Here is a 19,865-nt window from a genome sequence, read left to right on the forward strand (position 1 = left end):
AAATTGTTGTTGCCCATCTAATTCTTGCTCGATGAAAACAAAGCAGAAGAAGAAGTCTGCTTGGCCGGCTTCATAAGAAGTAATTCACCTTACAGCGCCCCTATGTGTCAGGAGGTGGTACTGCATGCCCCGTCCATTGTAATGAGTGGACGTCGATTGTAATGCACGTAACCACCACAAGGGGCGCTGTAGCGAAGGAGAGGCGGCGCCACCGGAGACAAGCTGTTGGCGGCTAGCAGGCGGCTAGGAGCGGGACTCTTGAAAATAAAAACAACCGTCCAGGCGCTCTTGTCAGCTCCGGTATGTCACTTTAACGCCGAATTAGAGCGAACACGATATTTTCTATGTTATGAGTCTTTTTTACAACGATATAGCACTCTGGTGGTCTTTCAGGATTTGTTTTTAATGTCATTGCTGTAAGCTAGCGTTAAAGTATCAGATATCGCGATGTCTTTGAACTCTTCACCTAACGTGAACTAGCCCAGCTACTTTACTCATGTCTAATCTCTCCTAAAGTCACCGGCTAACTCGTCTTGCTAATTTAGCTTATAACGCGAAGTCGGCACCAAAAACAAAACAAAAATGCCTCCCAAGAAGCAACAGCTGAGGCCGACGGCAGCCAACGTCTCCAGCTCCCTGGACCTGGAGTCGGAGGACATCAGCCTGGAGACGACCGTGCCCACCACCGAGGACGTGTCCTCGTCCGACGAGCAGCGGGACGGCTCCCAGAAGGTGACCCGCCAGCTGATCGAGAGGAAGGAGCTGCTGCACAACCTGCAGCTGCTGAAAATCGAGCTTTCTCAGAAAAACCTGATCATAGACAACATGAAGGCCGATCATATGTCCAAGGTAGAGGAGAGGAGTCGGAGGAAAGATGTTCACATACACACTGTTCACCTCATATGGTAGATTTATGAGAGATAAGTACCATTTCCAGACATATCTCCATGCTTGTCTTTTTCTATTTCAGATTGAGGAGCTGGAGGAGAGGCTGAATGATGCTCTACATCAGAAACAAGTGTTTGCCCTGAGACTGGACAGCCAGCTGAAACTAGCTCAAGAGGAGAACAGGTGAGGAGAGTGACTGAGGTGAAGTTAGTTTTAGGTCAGGTATTGGACAGACATTCACCCCGGAGACACCCAGAGGCGCCTCTTACTCAGTTTCACCCAGTGTTGGCAGCAGGAGGACGGTCAGCTCCCCTCCCAGAACCCCAGGCTGCGCTGGAGGCTGACTTAGGGACCGTCCATAAATTATCCTATTGTTTGTTTGATTTACACAAAACAATGTTTCTTCATGCTGACTGGATGATATTAGTGAATATTATGATAATAAAAGTAATACTAAACTGATTTCATGTAGCAGGCTTATTTTGATTGCTAATTTGTTATGTATATTATTTTGCAAAAATAATAAGACAATGGCTTTTTTATTCAATAGCTTCCATGTCATGTGACCCAGTGACTCCAAACCAATGCCAAATTGTATTACTAAATGGGACAGATAAGACACACCTCTTTTGATTACATATGACTGCCTCTTCTATTTTATATGAATATTTCTTATGAAAATTCAGCATTTCTTTTCAATAGCTTCCATGTCATTTGACCCAGTGACTCCAAATCAATACCAAAATGTATTACTACACAGGTCATATAGGACACACCTCGTTTTAATGGATTTTACTGCTTCTTCTTTTTTATATGAATATTTTTATCAAACTTCAGCAGTTATTTTTCAATAGCTTCCATGTCATGTGACCTAGTGACTCCAAATCAACCTATTTAAGGGTGCCTTTTAGCTCAGTTGGTAGAGCAGACGTCCCATGTACTGCATCACTGCAGCAGCCCCGGGCTCGAGTCCCAGCCTGGGGCTCCCCACTGCGCGCCACCCACCCTCTCTCCCCCATCCTGCCTCCCGCCTGCCCTGAGCCTGCTCTATGAATAAAGCCATATAAAGGCCAAAAAAATACTTAAAAAAAAAACATTTAAGAATACACACCCTGAAGAAGGCGGAGCTAGAAGATATTAAAAAACTTCAATAGCAATATGTGTTTGAGCAAATTTTAACAAGGATAACTCTACCTGTGTTAACTATCCCATTGTTTATGTGATTGTCCTCACTAGGAAGCAGCAGGTTCTGCGTAAGCAAGAGATGGAGGCCATCCTGCTCAGGCAGCAGCAGCTGGAGGAGACCAACAGACAGTTGTGTGAGAGGGGTGGAGAGCTGCGGAGGTCTCTCAGGGATCTGGACATCTCACAGGACAGGTACCAGGAGCTCCGCAACCTGCCAGACGACAAAATCTCCATACAGGAGTACGTAGCTGTAAGTATGGGGGAGCTCTTCCTAACCTCTACAGTACTCCACCCTGTTGAACCCCGTTAATGTTAATGTTGATACGATGCGGTACATGGTGAATTTTTCTTTCTTTGTGCTGTGTTTAGATGCGTTTCTATGAGGTGGTAACTCCTCTGCGAGCTCAGCTGGCTGAGGTCAGTGTGAAAAGAGGCTGTTTGACAGAGGATCTGGATACACACAGAACCCAGATGAAGGCTTTGATGGAGGTACCACACACAAGCTTCTACACCTACTACTACTCTAGGTCGCATTAATCATTCTGTATGACATAACATGTTTTGAATTTCTAGAATTTTTCTTTTTCATCTCTGTTCAGATCATACACGTGTAGAGGGTAAAGTTCAAATAAACACACTGTTGAACCTGTTTTTGCAGTGTACTACTTTTTGTTTACTTTTCACGTGTTTGTGAGCACACATAAATATGTGTTCAGTTGCATTTTTGCTTTTGATTTCTTTCTTTTCAACTGTGAAGTGCAAACTCGGTTGAAACAAAAACTCACTCCTCCAGGCTGAGTCACATATTTAGAAAGCATAGACATGATGAATGCAGACAGGGTCAGGAGGTTCATTTACCTTTTAACGATGTGTGAAAAAAGGGGAAGACACGTGATGTGAGCTCCCTTAAACCTGTTCTGTTTATGTAACGTGCAGGCTCGAAATGATCCTTTTCACAGCCTGCAGTGTTCAGACTGAGAGTGGTGTGATTTATAAAAAAAACCCCATCCAGTTAATCTATAGTCAGCAGTGGCCCTGCAGGCATAAACGGCTCATTGATGACATAATGATGCAACATGCTGAGGGCAGGGTCAGTATTTGGCAAAAATAGCATGAATCCAAGCACCGGCTGTTTGTGGTGTAATTGCACAGAAAGTATTTTCTTTGCAAACATGAGACCCTTGGAGACTTAATAATAATTTGAGTATGAAGGCTTATCAAGATGCTTTTGGAAATTTTAGAAGGAGTTTAGTGTGTTCAGAGGGTAAAATCCTGCCATTTTTACAGCTTACCTAATAATATCAACACTTTATGTAATGCAAGTGTTGTCTATTCTGCATATCCACAGAGCTACGAGGAGGAGCGGCGGCTACGTACTGAGCTGGAGCTGAGGAGCCAGAGACTGACCCTCGAACTGGCCGATACCAAACAGCAGATCCAAGAAGGAGACTATCGCAGAGAAAACTACCCAAACATCAAACGGTGAGTGCTTGTGTGACTCTTCTGTAGACCTGCTCATTGTAACAGAGGTTACAGTTTGGTTTTGTAGACTGTGCACATAGAAGGAGGCAGCACTTGAAATGGGACCAAGCCAACATCTCCAGAGCAGTACATGGAAAAACACAAGCCCCTTTCACATGTGAACTGCGGACATTATCCAGAGAATCCGATCAGGGTATTGACCACATTTGCTTGTTTACATACGTTGGGAATACTCTGTATGGTTTGGACGAGGGGCATCTGAGAGCAACTTGCAGCTTATTCTTGGATATTAGCTGTAACTCCTTGATCCTTTGAGTTATTGAGTTTATTAAATGTTTTATTTTAAAACCACATTGTTATAACAGAATCAACTGCTACCTGATGTGTGACATGGTGAACACCTGGGTTGGTTTTTGGAATACTTACAAAGATTGTTGTTATGATACGTAACTTTAATTGTCTGTTAACCTTTTTTGATGTGGTTCATAGTGAGCGTGACAACTTTGAAGCAGAACTGAAGGAGCTAACGAGTAGATTTGAGACACTAGACTTGACTCACACTGCACTGACAAGAGAAAGGAACACACTCAGCAAAGAGGTGCTTCACACACACCTACATACACAAACATATAAACATATATTTTGCCTTCATAGAAGTCTTTTTGGGAGTGGTATGTTCTGTTATAGTTTCTCATTTTTCTCTTCTTGTCCTCCAGGTGGCGACATTGCAACAGTCAGTGACTCTCCTGCAGAAGGACAAGGAGTACCTACACAGGCAGAACATGGAGCTGAGTGTCCGCTGTGCACATGAAGAAGACCGACTGGAGAGGCTGCAGGTCCGTGCAGTTAATCAGCTGTTAGGCTCATGTGACACAAAAGACATTCTGTAGCCTGAAGGAATCATCTAACATGCTTTCACTTCTTGTCTCTGTGGTCTAGGTACAATTGGAAGACACTAAGAAGGCAAGAGAGGACGCCTACGAGAAATATTTAGCTTCCAGGTTAGGCCCTACTGTTTCACACCAGCTAAAATTCCAGTGTTTTTACTGTGCCAGAGAATGTCTGTAGAAATCACAACATTTTGACATTGACAGTTTCATCTGCCATAACCGTATTCATATTTTCCCCTCTACTACAGAGACCGCTATAAGTCAGAGTACGAGACCAAGTTGAGAGAGGAGTTGGAGAACATCAGGTTAAAGACCAGGCAGGAGATAGACAACCTGCAGAGAACCTCCAGGGAGATGTATGAAAGGGAGAACAGGTATCAGTCCTTTATTGTTGGTAAAAAAAACAAAAAAACAAACTGTGATCAAAATATCAAAGGGTGCTTTTCAAACCAGAGTAAGTTCCACATTTTATTAACATGCCATATCAATTATTATCAAGCTAACCAATCATGAAGAGAGAACAGAGGAAGATCTCTCACCGCAGATACTTCACAGTAGCATTAAAATAGGAAATACCAACATGACTTCTGCTATGTATGACATAACAGGACATGCAGATTCCCTCTTAAAGGTGTCGTGTTTTTTTAACTGTGTGTGTGTATTTGACCAGGAACTTGCGTGAGGCCAGAGACAATGCGGTGCTGGAGAAGGACAGAGCGGTGGCTGCTGAGAGAGACTCTCAGTCCAGATATGACCAACTGCTGGAACAGTGAGTTTTCCCGTCATACACATGAACACATGATGATTTGATACAAGGGGGTCCTTACAATCTATATTTAGTGCAGCTCATTTAGTTTTACTTTTGATTCCTTTTTTTTTCTTCAGATAGAGAGTAGGTTTGGGTACCAACCGAATTATGTCTGTAGTACCGAGTACCGATTCAAATTTCGGTACCTGAGAGCACGTCTTTAAAGTCACGTTAAAGAGAGAGAGAGACAGATGTCTCCCTAGTCAAACAATATATATCTAAAAGCCAAAGACTCCACTGTGTTTGATAACCTTAAAGCCAGGTCCCCTGCATCAGCCGCAGCTGACGTTAGCACACCTGTGCCCTCATTCTTGGAGAGTTGAACCCTTGTACATGAACGAAGAGGCATGACCAACATTTGAAGTTGTTGTAGAAGATAAATGGTCTTTTTTCAGCGTGTTGGTTGATGTAAGCTTGGCATTTTTATGAGCGGTAGCTCAGCTCCTGGCTGCGTCCAAAATTCTTTAAAGTATGTGAGTTTTTTTTAGTACGCCTAAAACCTTTTGTATGAAACCAACAGTAGATGAATTGCATACTAGTCATGGGGAAATATTACATTATGCAGGCACTGCTGTTGTGATAATAATATAAGAAAAATGCTCCTGTTCCTTCTTCTTCTCAGGCAGACTAGACGCTGCAACACTGGTTTGCTGCCCTCCACTCTTTGTTTTTAATGTTCCTTTTGACAGTTATTTGTATTTTTTATATAGTCCAATACTGTGCTGATATTCCATCAGTTTCTACAATTTATTCAAGGCATCCAGGTTGAGTACACAGAAAAACAGTTTCTCCAGCTGTTTCCAGGTCTTTGAACAGCTTCTTCCTTTGAAGCAATGTCAGCCGTACTTGGTTGCTCATTTTTCACACGGTTTAGGTGAACTAATCTTTTAACATGGTTTAAAGTGGGAGCCAAGTACACAATAATGACCATACACATATACGTTCCCGGCTCTTGCTCAACTTCTCAGTATTCACCATTTCTCAGGAAGGACTGCGCCACCAGTCGTGTATGACGTGATGTAGCATTTTAGCAAACATCACTATGTTCGGCAGCTCCTGTGATCTTTTTAGGAGCCAGAATTTACTACTCTGCTGCAATCAAATGTAGGTCACTTCCGTGGAGCTAAGCAACTTCACCTGAGGCCAATTGTTAGAGTGTTAAGAAAGCTTGGGCCAGTCAGTACAGTATTTAATTGTCCCACCTCATATTTCAAATTCATTCCATGTCTTTGTTGGCCAATCATCAGTGGGTTACTGTTCTTGATAGTGACTTAAATTTGTGTAGGCTGGAGTCCTTGGTATTTCTTTGGAAGCTGAGAGCTTGTTCTTTCTTCAAAGCTGATGTGTAAGCCAGCAGCAGTCTGTCATTAGCGCATGTTGTGGGTGCGGCAGGACTTCGGTGGCTGTGATCTGTCTCTTACTAAAGATCACATATAGGCTTTGCTGTAACTGAGGGGTCAGAAGGTCAAATGGGAAGTCAGAGTTCACTGAAGTACCAAGTGGTGTTGCTGGCCTGGCTGCCTTCCTCTCGGGAGTGAAATAGTTTCAGTGCAGGTTGAATGCAGACTAAGAGACAGGTCGCTATGTAGTACTGCAGATAATTTACGTACTGAGGAAATCTCCTTAAACAAATTTTAAACAGCTTCTCTACTTTCTGCAGTTCCTTTTCTTGTTCTTGACAAAGCTTTTGTATTGACAGAGTTGGCTAAGCTAAGAGTTTTAGTGTTGGCCAGTGTTTGGACAAATTGTGCTTTTTAGTCATTTCCAATTTTTAAACTGACTTTAAGTGATTTGTGTCCAAGTTCTTGGTTCATATTTTTGCTTTAGGCAACAATGCTCATCTCAGTGTAGTTTTGTAAGGTGCCTCTGGGTCATGGCCTTGCAGGAAGTTTCAAATCTTGCGTGGAAATTGCAACAGATATATTGTGATCCCTGCACACACACACGCACACGCACATACTTTAAGCCTGCATTTTCTTCTCATTGAAGGAAGCTTTTCAGTAAGCCTACTGAACAAACTATCCTGTTTTTGTGCTGCATACATACATGTCTGTCTTTTATGAAAGGAATTATGCACAGCAATATGTTCACAATGTATCTTAATTTGCATTGCTTCAATACTTGTCAGCATTTCTTATTTTAAGCTTGTTTTGTATCTGAAATGACAGACTCAGACACACAGACAGCAACAGCAGCAGCAACAGCAGCAGCAGTAGTGTCCCTGTCCTGGGTTACTACTACATGCCAGTCATTTCTCTAGATCCAAGCCACCAGCTGTTGGTCTTTCCATACACTCACTCACACACACACACACTTCACTCTCCCTTGCACTCTCTCTGCTGCGATCACATTCCCTCTGCGTCGCATCGCAAGCCAGCAACGACAGATGCTAGTCACAAGCCCTTAACCCCTAACCCCACGCATGCCCCTATTTTTGGGGCAAAGAATGAGGCGGACAAGCTTTAAATGGCGTCGGATGGTTGTAGCAAAGAGGACCAACTTGAATCTCTGAGCTCGGTGTCAGAATGATGTCTAAAAGGCCAGTTATTGTGATTAACTTGTCAAAAACAAAGACAGAGTATTGAGGACAGTTTTCCATTATCACCTCTCTAGCAGATCTAAACTTGTTGTGATGAAATTGCCTTTGGGAACCCCTGAGTCAGGTGCTGTTGTAGCTGTAAATATTCCCACTAAAAATTGGCATTTAAAAGGACAGAGCGAGATCATGGCTGACTGCACTCCTCTGGAAAAGTAAGTTACATTTTCTAGGAACATTTTGCTTCTTTGCGTCCAGATCGCAGCAGCCATTAAAGTAAAAGAAGGCTTAAAATGTCGACCAAGTATACATGTCTGTCACTGTGAGCCCACAGCTCAGGCCTGCGCTCCATGGATGATGAAATCCTATCAGGCCAGCTGTAATCGAGAGTTATTAATATTATCCAACCAACCTCCATGGTTTAATGGAGTCTCTGTGAGAGTGTGTGAAAGCTGCCTGAAGAAGAGGCTCGAAAACCACTGCCCGTTCTTATCTTACTTTCCGAGCTGCCGCAAATGATGATTTTCATTTTCAAATGATGTGTGGATTTTTCTTTTAATTAATCAAATAATTGTTTTGTCTATAAAGCATCTAAAGATAATGAAAGATGCCCTTCATAATTTCCCAGAGCAAAAAGTGATGTCTTTAAAATATTTCTTTTACTCTGATGACACTCAATTTAAGAATATATATAAAAAAGAGCAAATCAGAAAATTGTCATACTTGGAAAGGTGTATTAACAAATGCTTGCTGGCAGATAAAGAACCCAAAGGATGATGGATTATATAATAATTACATATAATTAGATAATAGATTGTTATTATGATCATTATCCGCTTTTTATGTGTCTCTTGTACTCAGTTTGCAGTTCAGTTTCAGTTGGCTTTTTCTTTTTCTTTTCTTTTTTTTTAAGGGAACGTGCTTCTACCACAGAGTTCGTACAGTCGCTGGAAATCCTTGAAAACACTTCAATGTGGTATTTTCAGGGTTTCAAAAGTGCTTTTGGATTGAGTGCTTGAAACTGACTGAAATTATAACTGCATTACTTTCATAAAAAAAATTGTTCTATATTGGCTCAGTCAGGTTGTTTAGGATGCCAAGTATACTTACTGACAGCTGACACATTTTGAAACATGAACCTTTTTTGTGTTTTAGTTTAATTTGGCACCCTTCTGTAGAATGCTATCACAAAACATACTTTTGGTTGTTTATAGCCCAACTAGATCTGATTTAATGTGATGAAAGAAATATGTATTGGCTATAAATGTGTTGGTGTGTGGCATCAGTTTATGCTACATAGCTGTCCTTATACAAATAGACGTTAAATAAAAAAAACAAATACTGTTAATAAATAATGCCAATGCTGGAAAAGCTTAAAAATGCACCTTGAAAATGAATGATTGAATGAATGAATTTGACCATAGAAAAGGTGTAGGAACCCTGCTACCTTTCTCCACATTGTGTGCGAGCTCGCCCCTCCACATGCACTTATGTGAAACGACTTCGACTTGATGCAGGATTGTGTGACCTGAGAATCAGAAACTGTAGAATATGTTCTGTCTTCTGTCCTAATTACCAAACTCTTAAGTAGGAACACCTTTCTGTAGCTGCCAACTACATTCATTGAAAGATCAAACAAGACCAAACATCGCTGCGAGCATCGTTGAGAAATACTCTTCTGTAACCCGATGATTTAAGACTTTGCTTTCCTGCTTGGTGACTTACTGTAACACTGTTGCTGCCAGGCAGTGAACATAAAAAAAACTTGTCATAATAAAAAAATGTTCATTGCACAGAGGCACGCCAAATAGTCACTTCCTTGCCAATTTCGAAAAACTAACATGTTATCATGAACATTATCATCAAAGGTAATTGTATCTATGTGAAGTAGGACATTGCAACATTTGTTTGAAACCACCAGGCATGCCCAGGGCTGAGTTTACCCTCTGTGTGTGAGATGCACCCAAACGTATTATCTCCTTTATTTTAATACACCTACTACATGCATATTCATCTCCTTGTCTCTGCAGGTTTCGTCAGCTCCAGCTGGGTACTGACAGCAGGGTAGCGGAACTGTCCAACCAGGCCAAGCTGCACGCCTTCGAAGCCGAGCGCGCTCAGATGGTCAAAGAAGAGACGGATAAGACCCTGGCTCAGTGCCAGGCGGAGTGTGAGAAACAGCAGAAGAAACTGGAGGTACTTTAAACCCCAAAGACAAAAAGGATAAAACGTTTTACCTGTTGCCCTGAAGGGATGTATCCAGTTACCAGTCGATCATAGTGCAGTCTTTTTCTCTGCTCTCATGATTTGATTTCAGCCAATTAATGTCACTGCTTGATTTGAAGTCTAGACAGCTTGTATTAACAGGTCAAATTTAAGCGATTCAGAAAATCCCTCTTTGCCTCATTTGCAACCTTTTTCACAGGGTTTGTACAAAGTCTTGAAAGTTTAGAAAATGCTCAGTTTTAACCATCGAATTTACTCCCTGAAAAATGCTTGATTTTCAACATAATTTGGAGTTTCATCTACACAATCCCTCAAACTGACATTTCTTTTAATATTTGAAATTAAAAGATCCTGTCCTCATATTTATTCGTCTCCTGGAGTTGAAATTAGCGAGCATTAAATAATCATGATTTGATTTTGGTTGAAGTACCTTGAAAGTGCTCAATTTTTTTTCTTTAAAAGCTGTACAAAGTATGCAATAAGCAGTATAACTGGAAAAGAAACAAGGATACCACCTTTAACATTTGCTTGTTTTGTAGGTCTTCAGTCATGTTCAGTCATGGTGTTGATGACAAATTAATTAATTAGACATAGTCACACAATATTGTGAAGTCTTCAGTCATGTTCAGTCATGTTGTTGATGACTGATTAATTGGACATAATGATACAATTTTGTGAATAACGATATGACTGATTTACACATTGCTGCCTTGTCTGCTTTTTGGGTTTTTGCCTTTCCTTTATTGTGTTATGTAGCATTTTTGTGCATGTAAAAGGTCTGCAAAGTGAAAAAGCCCAATGTCCACGGGAAAGCGAGTTACTCTGTCCCACAGAAAACACTGCTCCTGCACTGCCTGAAACGCCTGGTTTGGAGTCGAGCCTTTACTTTCGTGACTCATGTGCGTCACTATGTAACAGGAGTTATATAAATATATATTTTTATATATTTATTATAAAATATATACACTCCAGTCAGTCAGCAGACATACAGTTGCTACTGCTGTAGTGGTGTCATTTTAGATCACACTACCTTGCTCGGCATGACCAGCCCTACTCTGCCTCTGATTGGCTACATCCTGCCCGTTAAGTAATGCGTGTGTGCAACTCTCACCAAAGATTTAAACAGAGGTGACATATCTCACTCTGTAGCAAAACGAGCGTTGACACAGTGTGAAAAGGGGGGCAGCAGCAATGCACCATATGGGAAAAATAACCTAAATATGAACATGAAAAATTAGCATAATATGACCTCTTTAAATCAAAGTCTCCTCATAAACATTGTGAAAGCCAGAAAGAGAGCAGAAAAGCTTCCTACATCACTTGAATGACTACAACTAAAAATTCACAACTGCTTAAAATCACTGTTCTTCTCAGCAGTACTTAAAAATTAATGTTCCACTGTCAGGTATATATCTGTCTTAGTGTGCCAGTCCAGTGGCTCCATTCTTATCTCTGTAGCACACCCATTTATAAAGGAAGTTAATTGAGTGCAGATTGTTCTTGATGTCTGAATGCACTTAGCTGAGGTCCACCTCTTGACCTGTATATAACCCTGTCCGGCCTGTAAGAGGGACACAGTGTAATCATGCATTGCACATGATCATAGAAGAAGGAGGAAGAAAGGCAGAGGATCCAAAACAGTGAATTAAATGCTAGTTTTTGACATTGAAGTGTGTTATTAATTAGTTGATTTAGTTCCAGTTCTTTATAACAGTGAGGTTTAAAGCCAGCCTGGGATAAAAGTCATTTTATTTAAATACTCTTCTTGTTTTTCCCTTCCCTTTTCTCTCTTTGTGAATGTCTTTGTCTGTGCTTGTAAATGTGTTGGAGAAAGAGGAGTGATGAATGGTACAGGTGTGAACATTTCAGTAAATGTAGATGTTAAATAGCGCTTTAACATTGTTCCAATAATGTTTTTTTTTTCTTTTTTGTTTAAATAACGTGTTAAAAAATATTATAGCACAATTTTAGGCTGTGCAAAAAAGTTAAAAAATAACAGAAATAAATGTTTTGTTCTTATTTATAGAATGATGACGCCAGAATCTAACATTTACATGAATATTATTCTTCAGAGAGATCATTTTTCACATGTTCAAAAGAAATCATTTTTCTAGCCGCCGCAGAAAAAACAATGCGGAAAATTCCCCCTGCTCCTCATCTGCTTCTGTCTTTCTCCTCCCGTGCGTCAGCTCCTGACCCAGGAGTTTTACAGGCTGCAGACGTCATCAGAGAAGCGGTCGGCGGAGCTGCAAGCTCAGAATGCCGAGCAGGCATCTCGGCTGGAGACGTATGAAAAGCTTGAGCAGGAGTTGGATCAAGTCACAATGCAGGCTGCTGAAAGTAAGAGCGTAGCATTGGCTCTGTAGTACCCATGACATTACTCACATTGCTCTGAAGTCAGAAAGAGCACAGACTAGCACTGATTCTTTCAAATATTTGTGTCTGGCATCAGAGAATAAGTGTAATAAAACTGAAAGATAACAATATTGGATTAAGATGTAGGAGGGAACAATAATGGAAAAATATGTATTTGCTATTGTGGAGCTGTAATGGACGGCCTTGTGACAGTGGATGAGACAGTGGTTTAGGAGAATAGAAAATGCCGTGTAAAAACATAGAATATTACTCATGACGGTCCTGGAGAAAAGTATAGCCAATATTTATTTGTTGTATTTATCTGTTGCCAGTTGATAATGAAGAGGAGGCAGAGAGAGTTCTGTTCTCATACGGCTACGGAGCCAACGTCCCCACAACAGCCAAAAGAAGACTAAAACAGAGGTACAGTACATGACACACTTCACATTTAAAGGATAGGGCACATTATGAGAATAAAAGTATATTAAATATATATATAATTTATGTTTATAATATAATTTAAAATAGGTAGGGATAACAACATTAAGAATGCATGTTATCTCATAAAACATTTGTAATGCAAAAGAAGACAGCAGTTATAATCTATTTCTATAATGTATTCTGTTTTAGTATTGTATATCTGTACATCGGCTGCCAAGGGACTATGGATGTAAATCAGCATTCTAGCCAAATCCGGCCTGGCTACATTGTTTAATTTTTTGACTGATGTTAATTAATGTGCTCTTTCCCGATTAAAGAAACCAAAATAAGTAAATAATCCTTCATATTTTCATAAAATCTAACCCAAGTCCTGATACTATTGCAATATGTAAGAATTGGAGTCCTGTCGAATTCGTACTCAAAATAAACAGGGGGCAGCATATCACTAGGATAGCTACTAACTGCTGCTAACTTTAGCTACCGTTAGCTAGTTAGCTTAGTTAGCTGTGCAGCTGGCAGACCAGACTGGGAGCTTGGAGCACTGGGGAAGTGTTTCTGTTTACACTGCCAGCACAGGAGCTTTGGACCGGGGGTGGTCGGGGCTAGCTTGTTAGCATGCTAAATTCAGTATCTCTGTTATCTCCATAATACAGTACACAGACACCATTATGACAAAACTGGTACTTCTTCACATTCCACCCACAGTAACATATCATTGTGTTCAATGTTATGGCATGTGTTGTGTTTGTTTTGTGTGTATTGTGTGTCTTTGTGTACAAAACACCACAGGGTACATATAAAGGGTACATTTAAAGGCAGTATGAAGTGCTATCAGCTACCTCATGTCATTAAAATCCTTTCCACAGTGGCTTTAAGATACATGTTCAGTCTAGATTTGCCTCTAAATGGCAACAATTATCAGGTTGTAGTTCTTTCTCCACACTTAATCTTTGATGCAAGTCTCGAATTGATCGCATCTGTTGGTAACATAAAGTGTAGGGTAAACAATGTGGAAGTAATACACCAGTGTAAACTTGTTGGTGCTGTCATGTTTCGGAATTTCCAAAGCTGTGTTTGTGTCTGTGCGGCTGTCGTGCAGCGTTCACCTGGCCCGCAGGGTGCTGCAGCTCGAGAGGCAGAACACGTCACTGAGGAGAGAGCTGGAGAGACACAAGTCACAGTCAGGACAGTTATCTGATGAGGTAAACACACACACGCAGACACACGCACAACAGTCAGGTTTTTGTGGCTGCCTGGGGATCATCATTAATGAGATTAAGTTTAATTTCTTGTAAAATGTTTTCAAACCTAAAGCTCTGCAAGTTGGTACCTGCTACACACAGTTGTTTTCCCACCATCTCAAATCTCCCACAGCATCTCAGATTATGGTTACTCCGCAGTTTCGATCAAATGCATTATGATTTATTCCAGCTGGCGTTTACCTTCCTGATGATCACAGAGCCAAGCTCGGCGTCTCCTCTCTCATCAACTTCCATTTGCCCTCACACACAATGTCTTGACACTTTAATGTGAAAGTCAATGGCGAGAGGTCATTTAAATGACAGACTCCTCCGGGTGACTTTTCTCTCTGGTAGAAGAAATTGATTGAGCAGCTTGTTGGGCATCAAATAGATCATGAAACCCATTTCAAAACTCGTTGAAGAGAGTCTCTTTTGCTTATTTTTTTCCCTGAAGTTTTTGTCCGAAGGTAACAATAGTCCCGCCAGATCACTGAGTCTACATCTAAAGCCGTGTCTGGAAAATGACAGGTTGCTTGAGAGCAGACACGACAGACCTTATATGAGAAAAACGAGAAGTTCAAGTCTTAGTACTTGTCACACTTGTTGACATAGTGGGAAGCAGTGCCAAAAACCGTGACGGCTCTTCACTCTCCCAACAACTCACCACACCAGTCATTAAGGCTTTTGTTGTGTTTGGCACACCATGTGCATGTGTGTGCAACGCTGAGCCTTTAATATTGGGTGTGTGTATTTCGTCTGCGTGACTACATGTGAACTGTCTTCTACTCGTGCTCTGATGCTAAAAATCATCCAGTAAGGATTGAAAGTGTGAGAATGATGGCTCTGGCAGCCAGTGTGCGTGCTTCTTTGCCCCCCACTCCTTATTATAATCTCAATGAGAGGGGAGGATTGTGCAAGTGGGGCCGGACTGATTTGAGACTAAATAAGCCGGCTTTTCAGCTGTCAGCTGTGATTGACTGGCACTCTGAAATACCTCATTTCTCATCCAGTATGAAAGGAAAGGGTGAAATATTATGCTTTTTAGTCACCAAGAAAAGCTTGGGTGTTAACCACTTACCACCCACACAGGTGCCCTGACTAACTAACTATTGTCCTTCCCCTCCCACCCACATCTACTCACTACTGGCTGGCTGTAAAAGTGGTTTAATGAGTAACACCCTAACTTTATCTATTGTGTCGCAGATTAAGTTTAATACTGACTGAGCTATACATGCAGACTCTTACATGAGGGATCATCAAAACACTGTAAAGGTGCTTTTCTAGTAATCTAGTTAAGATTGTGAATTTTCATTGCATTCCCTCTTTATAGCCTGATCTTTAAAGTGTACTACTATTAATAAAAAGGATGCGACTTAGATAAGTCATCATAAAAACTCACATTTATGGGCACTCAAGCCGACCCTGATGACATCAGAGATAAGATACAAACATGGTTGTGGTTGTTGCTCCAAGACTCATTCACAAATATTGACAGAATTGCACTATTTAATAATATTAAAGGTGCTTTTGTAAGAAAAGGAAAGGAAACTGACTCTTTGGGTTGGCAGCTGACACATCCTATAATTTCAAAGCGTCAGTATTTGACGAGTTGGGAATGAGACTCAAAAATCAACTTTTCTTACAAATAGCACCTTTAACCACATGAGAAGACAGTTTTAAGTGGAAACATTTCTTCACTGTTTACTACAGCATTTACCAGTGAAGTCCTGTACTGTTTTATGTGGTGACACACGTTTAGCTATTGGTGTTGCAACATACACAACTCTCCGTACGAGTCACATGAAACAACACCGACCTGATCCTCAGGTGAACTTCTCAAGTGGAAAAATAAAATGCAACCCAAGCTAACCTCGACAATGTTGAGGTTGCTGAAATTACTCAGTTATGCACATGTGTATGTTCCACAGTTGTTGGCAGCCAACAAACTGTTACAGCAGACGCAGCAGCCCTATAGCTACCTGATTGAGACGGTGAGACAACGGGATGCGCAGATCAGCACGTTGACGGAGCGTGTCACCTCCCTTGAAGACGATGTCAGGTACAGAACACACAGTCCCAGAGAGGTAACATGTCTTTCTGTGCAAGAAGGAACAGAACTAAACTGATTATCAACATATTTTTTAATTGAAGCCAATTAAGCCTTCTGTTTCGCTTGCCAAACTCTTTGTGTAATTTTCATTTGTTACATTTTGTGTCTTGTAATTTACTTATCATGGCAGCCTGCCAGACCTCCCTGCCCTTGGGCGTCACTGCTTTATCCCTATCTGCCTTTTTTCTTCTCCTCGCCCTCTCACACCTTGCTCATTCTGTCCTTGTGCGAAACCTGCATGTGTGCATGAGTTTGTCTATGCCCAATAAATTGATTGTTTCACATCAGCACAATCTGGAGCTGACCAAACCCCCACCCCCGTCCTCGCCCCCCACTGTATTTTAACCTGAGAAATATGCAAACCGACAGACTGCAGGTTTTCTCTTGCTGCTCACTACCACTGGGCTCTCACCTGGGGCGAGCAGGAGGACGGAAAAATCCTTTAAAATGCTTTGAAGCCTCTTAAACCTTCCCATCTGACAGAGATATTGAAGTTTCCTGTGGCTATGCAGTGCTACCTGTTTAACAGCAGAGACACAGCTCACAGGACACTCTCACTTTCTGTGCTTTCACTCTCTCCGTCTTCAGCATTAATTCTATTCAGTTTGTTTGCTGATATTCAAAACACACTCAGCTCAGAGGCTGTAAGGAGTTTACATTTTTTTTCCAGAGTCCTTAGTACTGAAGCCACCAGGCTGTTGTCTCAAGATTTGCAAGATGATTTGCTTTAAAGCTCCCCCATTACAAGCTCCTGCTTGAATGTTCCACAGCCTTAGGAAAAAGACATTTGGACAGTACTTTGGAGAGTTTTTCTCACATGATGCAAACCTAACAAACATGTTTTTTAACACGCAACTGATTATTTGGTATATTTGAGAAATGCATGACTGATATTTGATTTATTGTTTGACTGTTGGCATCTATACCAGTGATTTATTATCACTATGCTAGTAAACCTTCCATCTAGACACAGTCACACAAATGAAGCAATATTCAAATCACAGGTTCATACTCCACCTTTGCATATATCCTGTGTTTACCCTAACCTGAACTGAACCCACGCTAACGCAAAATAAAATGCATCCCAATTAACAGTGTACATTTACTCTATATACAATATTCAATATTTCTACAATCTTGCCTGAAAGACTCACATAAACCATTGATCAGTGATTCACAGGACACAGGAGATTTTTTATTGACAGCCTAAAAAAATAGATGACACATAATCCAAGGCCAAGATCATATTTCCATTGTGGTCCTTTGGGTGTAGGTGTATGTTTTGTGTGTAAGTTTCACAACCCTATGAGTAACTATAGTAATATTAGATATTGAGGTTATGACTCATAGGAAGTATAGCAATGTTTTTATATTGGCTCAAGATCTGATCTCTCTGGTTTTGGATGTAACCCCAGCTCTCTGAGGAAAGAACGGACTGCTCTGCAGCAGGTGAAAAACAACATGGCCGCCGATCTGGAGAGACTCCTCAATCATCGAGAGGTACACATGACGATGACGTTCACTGTTAGGTGTTCTTTGTTTGGAATATGATGTGGGTTTGTTGTTGTTGTTGTTGTTTTATGTGATGTATTAAGCTCACCGTCCATACAAGGTACGAGGGCAAGCAATCCTACGTTTGGCAAAAAGATACTAAAAAGCAAAGTGACATTGTTGATCATACAACAGCAGTTGTCAAGATAGACCCACGTGCAGCATTTTCTCTTCTCTCAGCGCACAAGTGCTTCATCCCAGCGCTTCCAAGTGCGTTATGTGGACAAGGACCACTAGTTAAGACAACTGCATTTATTATCCCCTATTCTATATCAATATATATGACTGTTTAAAATGGTAAGAAACAGAATATTCCAACAAAACCTTCCTTTGGAAATAAAGATTTAGTTGTGAAACCACCTTGTTGCAACACCTGGCCATTGTCGGTGTTTGAACAGGTCATAGTGCTGCTGGTGCTTTAACTGCTAGCCTGGGCTGTAACCTGTGCTTCTGTGGAAACACATAAAGTCAACCAGTTCTGCCACTTTTTCACCTTTACTTGCCTGCTGTTTCTTTACACTACAAAAAAGCTGTTTTTTTTATTAATCTTTCAATGAAATGTTTGGTCTACATAACTTCAGAAAATGTAGAAGATGACGTTATCATTTAATGTCTTCTTTTGTCTAACCAACAGTTCAAAACCATAAAATATTTAATCATAGTTAAAGACAAGGAGAGGCCACTAACTACATTAGTAACATTTGAAAATCTGAAACTGGCATGTTTTTTGTTTGCTTGAAAAATTATAAATGATTAGTTAATCATTGAAAATAGTTGCAGATACATTTTCTGTTGATCACCTAAAAGCTAAATCAACTAATCATCGCTGCTCTACTTTTTAGACTTAAAATAAACCAGCTCCTTGAGTCACACCAGATAAGTTCTTGCACTGTGTTGCAACGCTTCCTCAAGATTGTGCGTGCTCGTATGTGCGCGTGTGCGCTAGTGTGTCACCCCGAGCCAGCCGTTTGCTGTATGAAGTATGTGCCCTGTCATAGACAGCTGTTCCTCAGCCTGGCTGTTTGGGATGCCACCAGGGTTCGTGCGTGTTTGTGTGTGTGTTTCTGAGTGTGTGCGTATGTGTGTGACATGCCAGGGCTCATGTCCTCAGGGGTGATAAATAGAACCGTGAAATGGCCCAGAGTCCTCCCCTTTGCCCTGCTGCCACCCCTTCAGACCCTTGAGCTTGTTGAGCTTATTGCAAGTCGTCCCATAGTTGGACTTCAGGAGTTCAGCTGTGTTTGCCTGTGTCGCAGGACAAACATGTCATCAGAGAGCAGCAATACAAATGATTTAAAACATTCATTTTAAAGCAAATGTTTGACAAAATGTTGATCTGGGATTATGACTAATTTTTTCAATAACACCTGGTGAATTATTTGAGATTTCAGGCCTGTTTCACCCTTGTTTCCATGTTCATATTTTCATGAACCATGTGATCCTGCAGGAGTTGGCGGTGATGAAGCAGGTTCTGATCAGCATGCAGTCCAGACAGGGAGACGCTCTGAACCTGTTGGAAACAGATAAAACTGGTATCAAGACCACCGGTGCTGGAAAACAGCAGTCCAAACGTATCTACAGGACCACAGAAGAAGAGTCACCAAACAAACCCAAACCCACTGTGTTTGTAAGTGTTTGACTTGGCAACACCCTTTTATGAGTCACACCGCCATAACCTGCCTGGACAGAAGTTCAGACAAAGGAGCATGTTAGTTTCACAAGAAATGATAAATGACTTTTTTGTCATTTAGTTTCATTTGAGCTTTTCATTGCAGTCGACTGAGCAAAGATATGTTGTAGAATATTGCCTTGATTTCACACTTTTCTAACCATAATTTTTCCTCTCTGTCTCTTTCATTTACAGACCAATAAAGAGGGCCCTGATTGGTACCAAAAGCTGAAGCAGAAACCCAAATGAACAATAATTTGTGTCACTACTGGTGCTATCCATCATCACTCAGGGCATTAACAGTCTTATGTTTTATCAAGGCTATGTTTTTTTAGATGTGTAAATTAACTTCTTTTCATATTCTGACGACTTTTGAAATACAAAAGCAGAAGCTGTTGCACGTGTCCGAGTGTTTTGTTGGTCTCATGTTGTTCAGAGAGGATAAGTTCTCTGCGTACTGGTCCAAAACCAGAGTATTACCTT

At 41.0% G+C, this 19,865-nt stretch overlaps 1 protein-coding gene across 2 annotated transcripts; it reads left to right on the forward strand.

The window, feature by feature from the left end:
- The first annotated feature begins 211 nt into the window (after nucleotides 1-211).
- Nucleotides 212-19,778, forward strand: pibf1 (progesterone immunomodulatory binding factor 1). 2 transcript variants are annotated; one of them, XM_073482669.1, is made up of 19 exons: nucleotides 212-300; nucleotides 546-849; nucleotides 971-1,071; nucleotides 2,125-2,323; nucleotides 2,443-2,562; nucleotides 3,422-3,555; nucleotides 4,045-4,153; nucleotides 4,272-4,391; nucleotides 4,495-4,556; nucleotides 4,694-4,819; nucleotides 5,116-5,214; nucleotides 9,820-9,985; nucleotides 12,205-12,355; nucleotides 12,703-12,793; nucleotides 13,911-14,013; nucleotides 15,981-16,111; nucleotides 17,578-17,662; nucleotides 19,161-19,340; nucleotides 19,578-19,778. In XM_073482669.1, exons 2-19 carry the CDS (start codon nucleotides 583-585, stop codon nucleotides 19,629-19,631), a joined length of 2,298 nt encoding a protein of 765 aa, XP_073338770.1. In that variant the 5' UTR covers nucleotides 212-300; nucleotides 546-582; the 3' UTR covers nucleotides 19,632-19,778. The 2 variants fall into 2 exon arrangements, with proteins under 2 accessions (XP_073338770.1, XP_073338769.1); XM_073482668.1 differs by having other exon boundaries at nucleotides 217-849.
- Nucleotides 19,779-19,865: the final 87 nt, after the last annotated feature.

Source organism: Pagrus major, chromosome 15, assembly GCF_040436345.1.
Source record: "Pagrus major chromosome 15, Pma_NU_1.0".
Classification (NCBI taxonomy): Eukaryota; Metazoa; Chordata; class Actinopteri; order Spariformes; family Sparidae; genus Pagrus; species Pagrus major.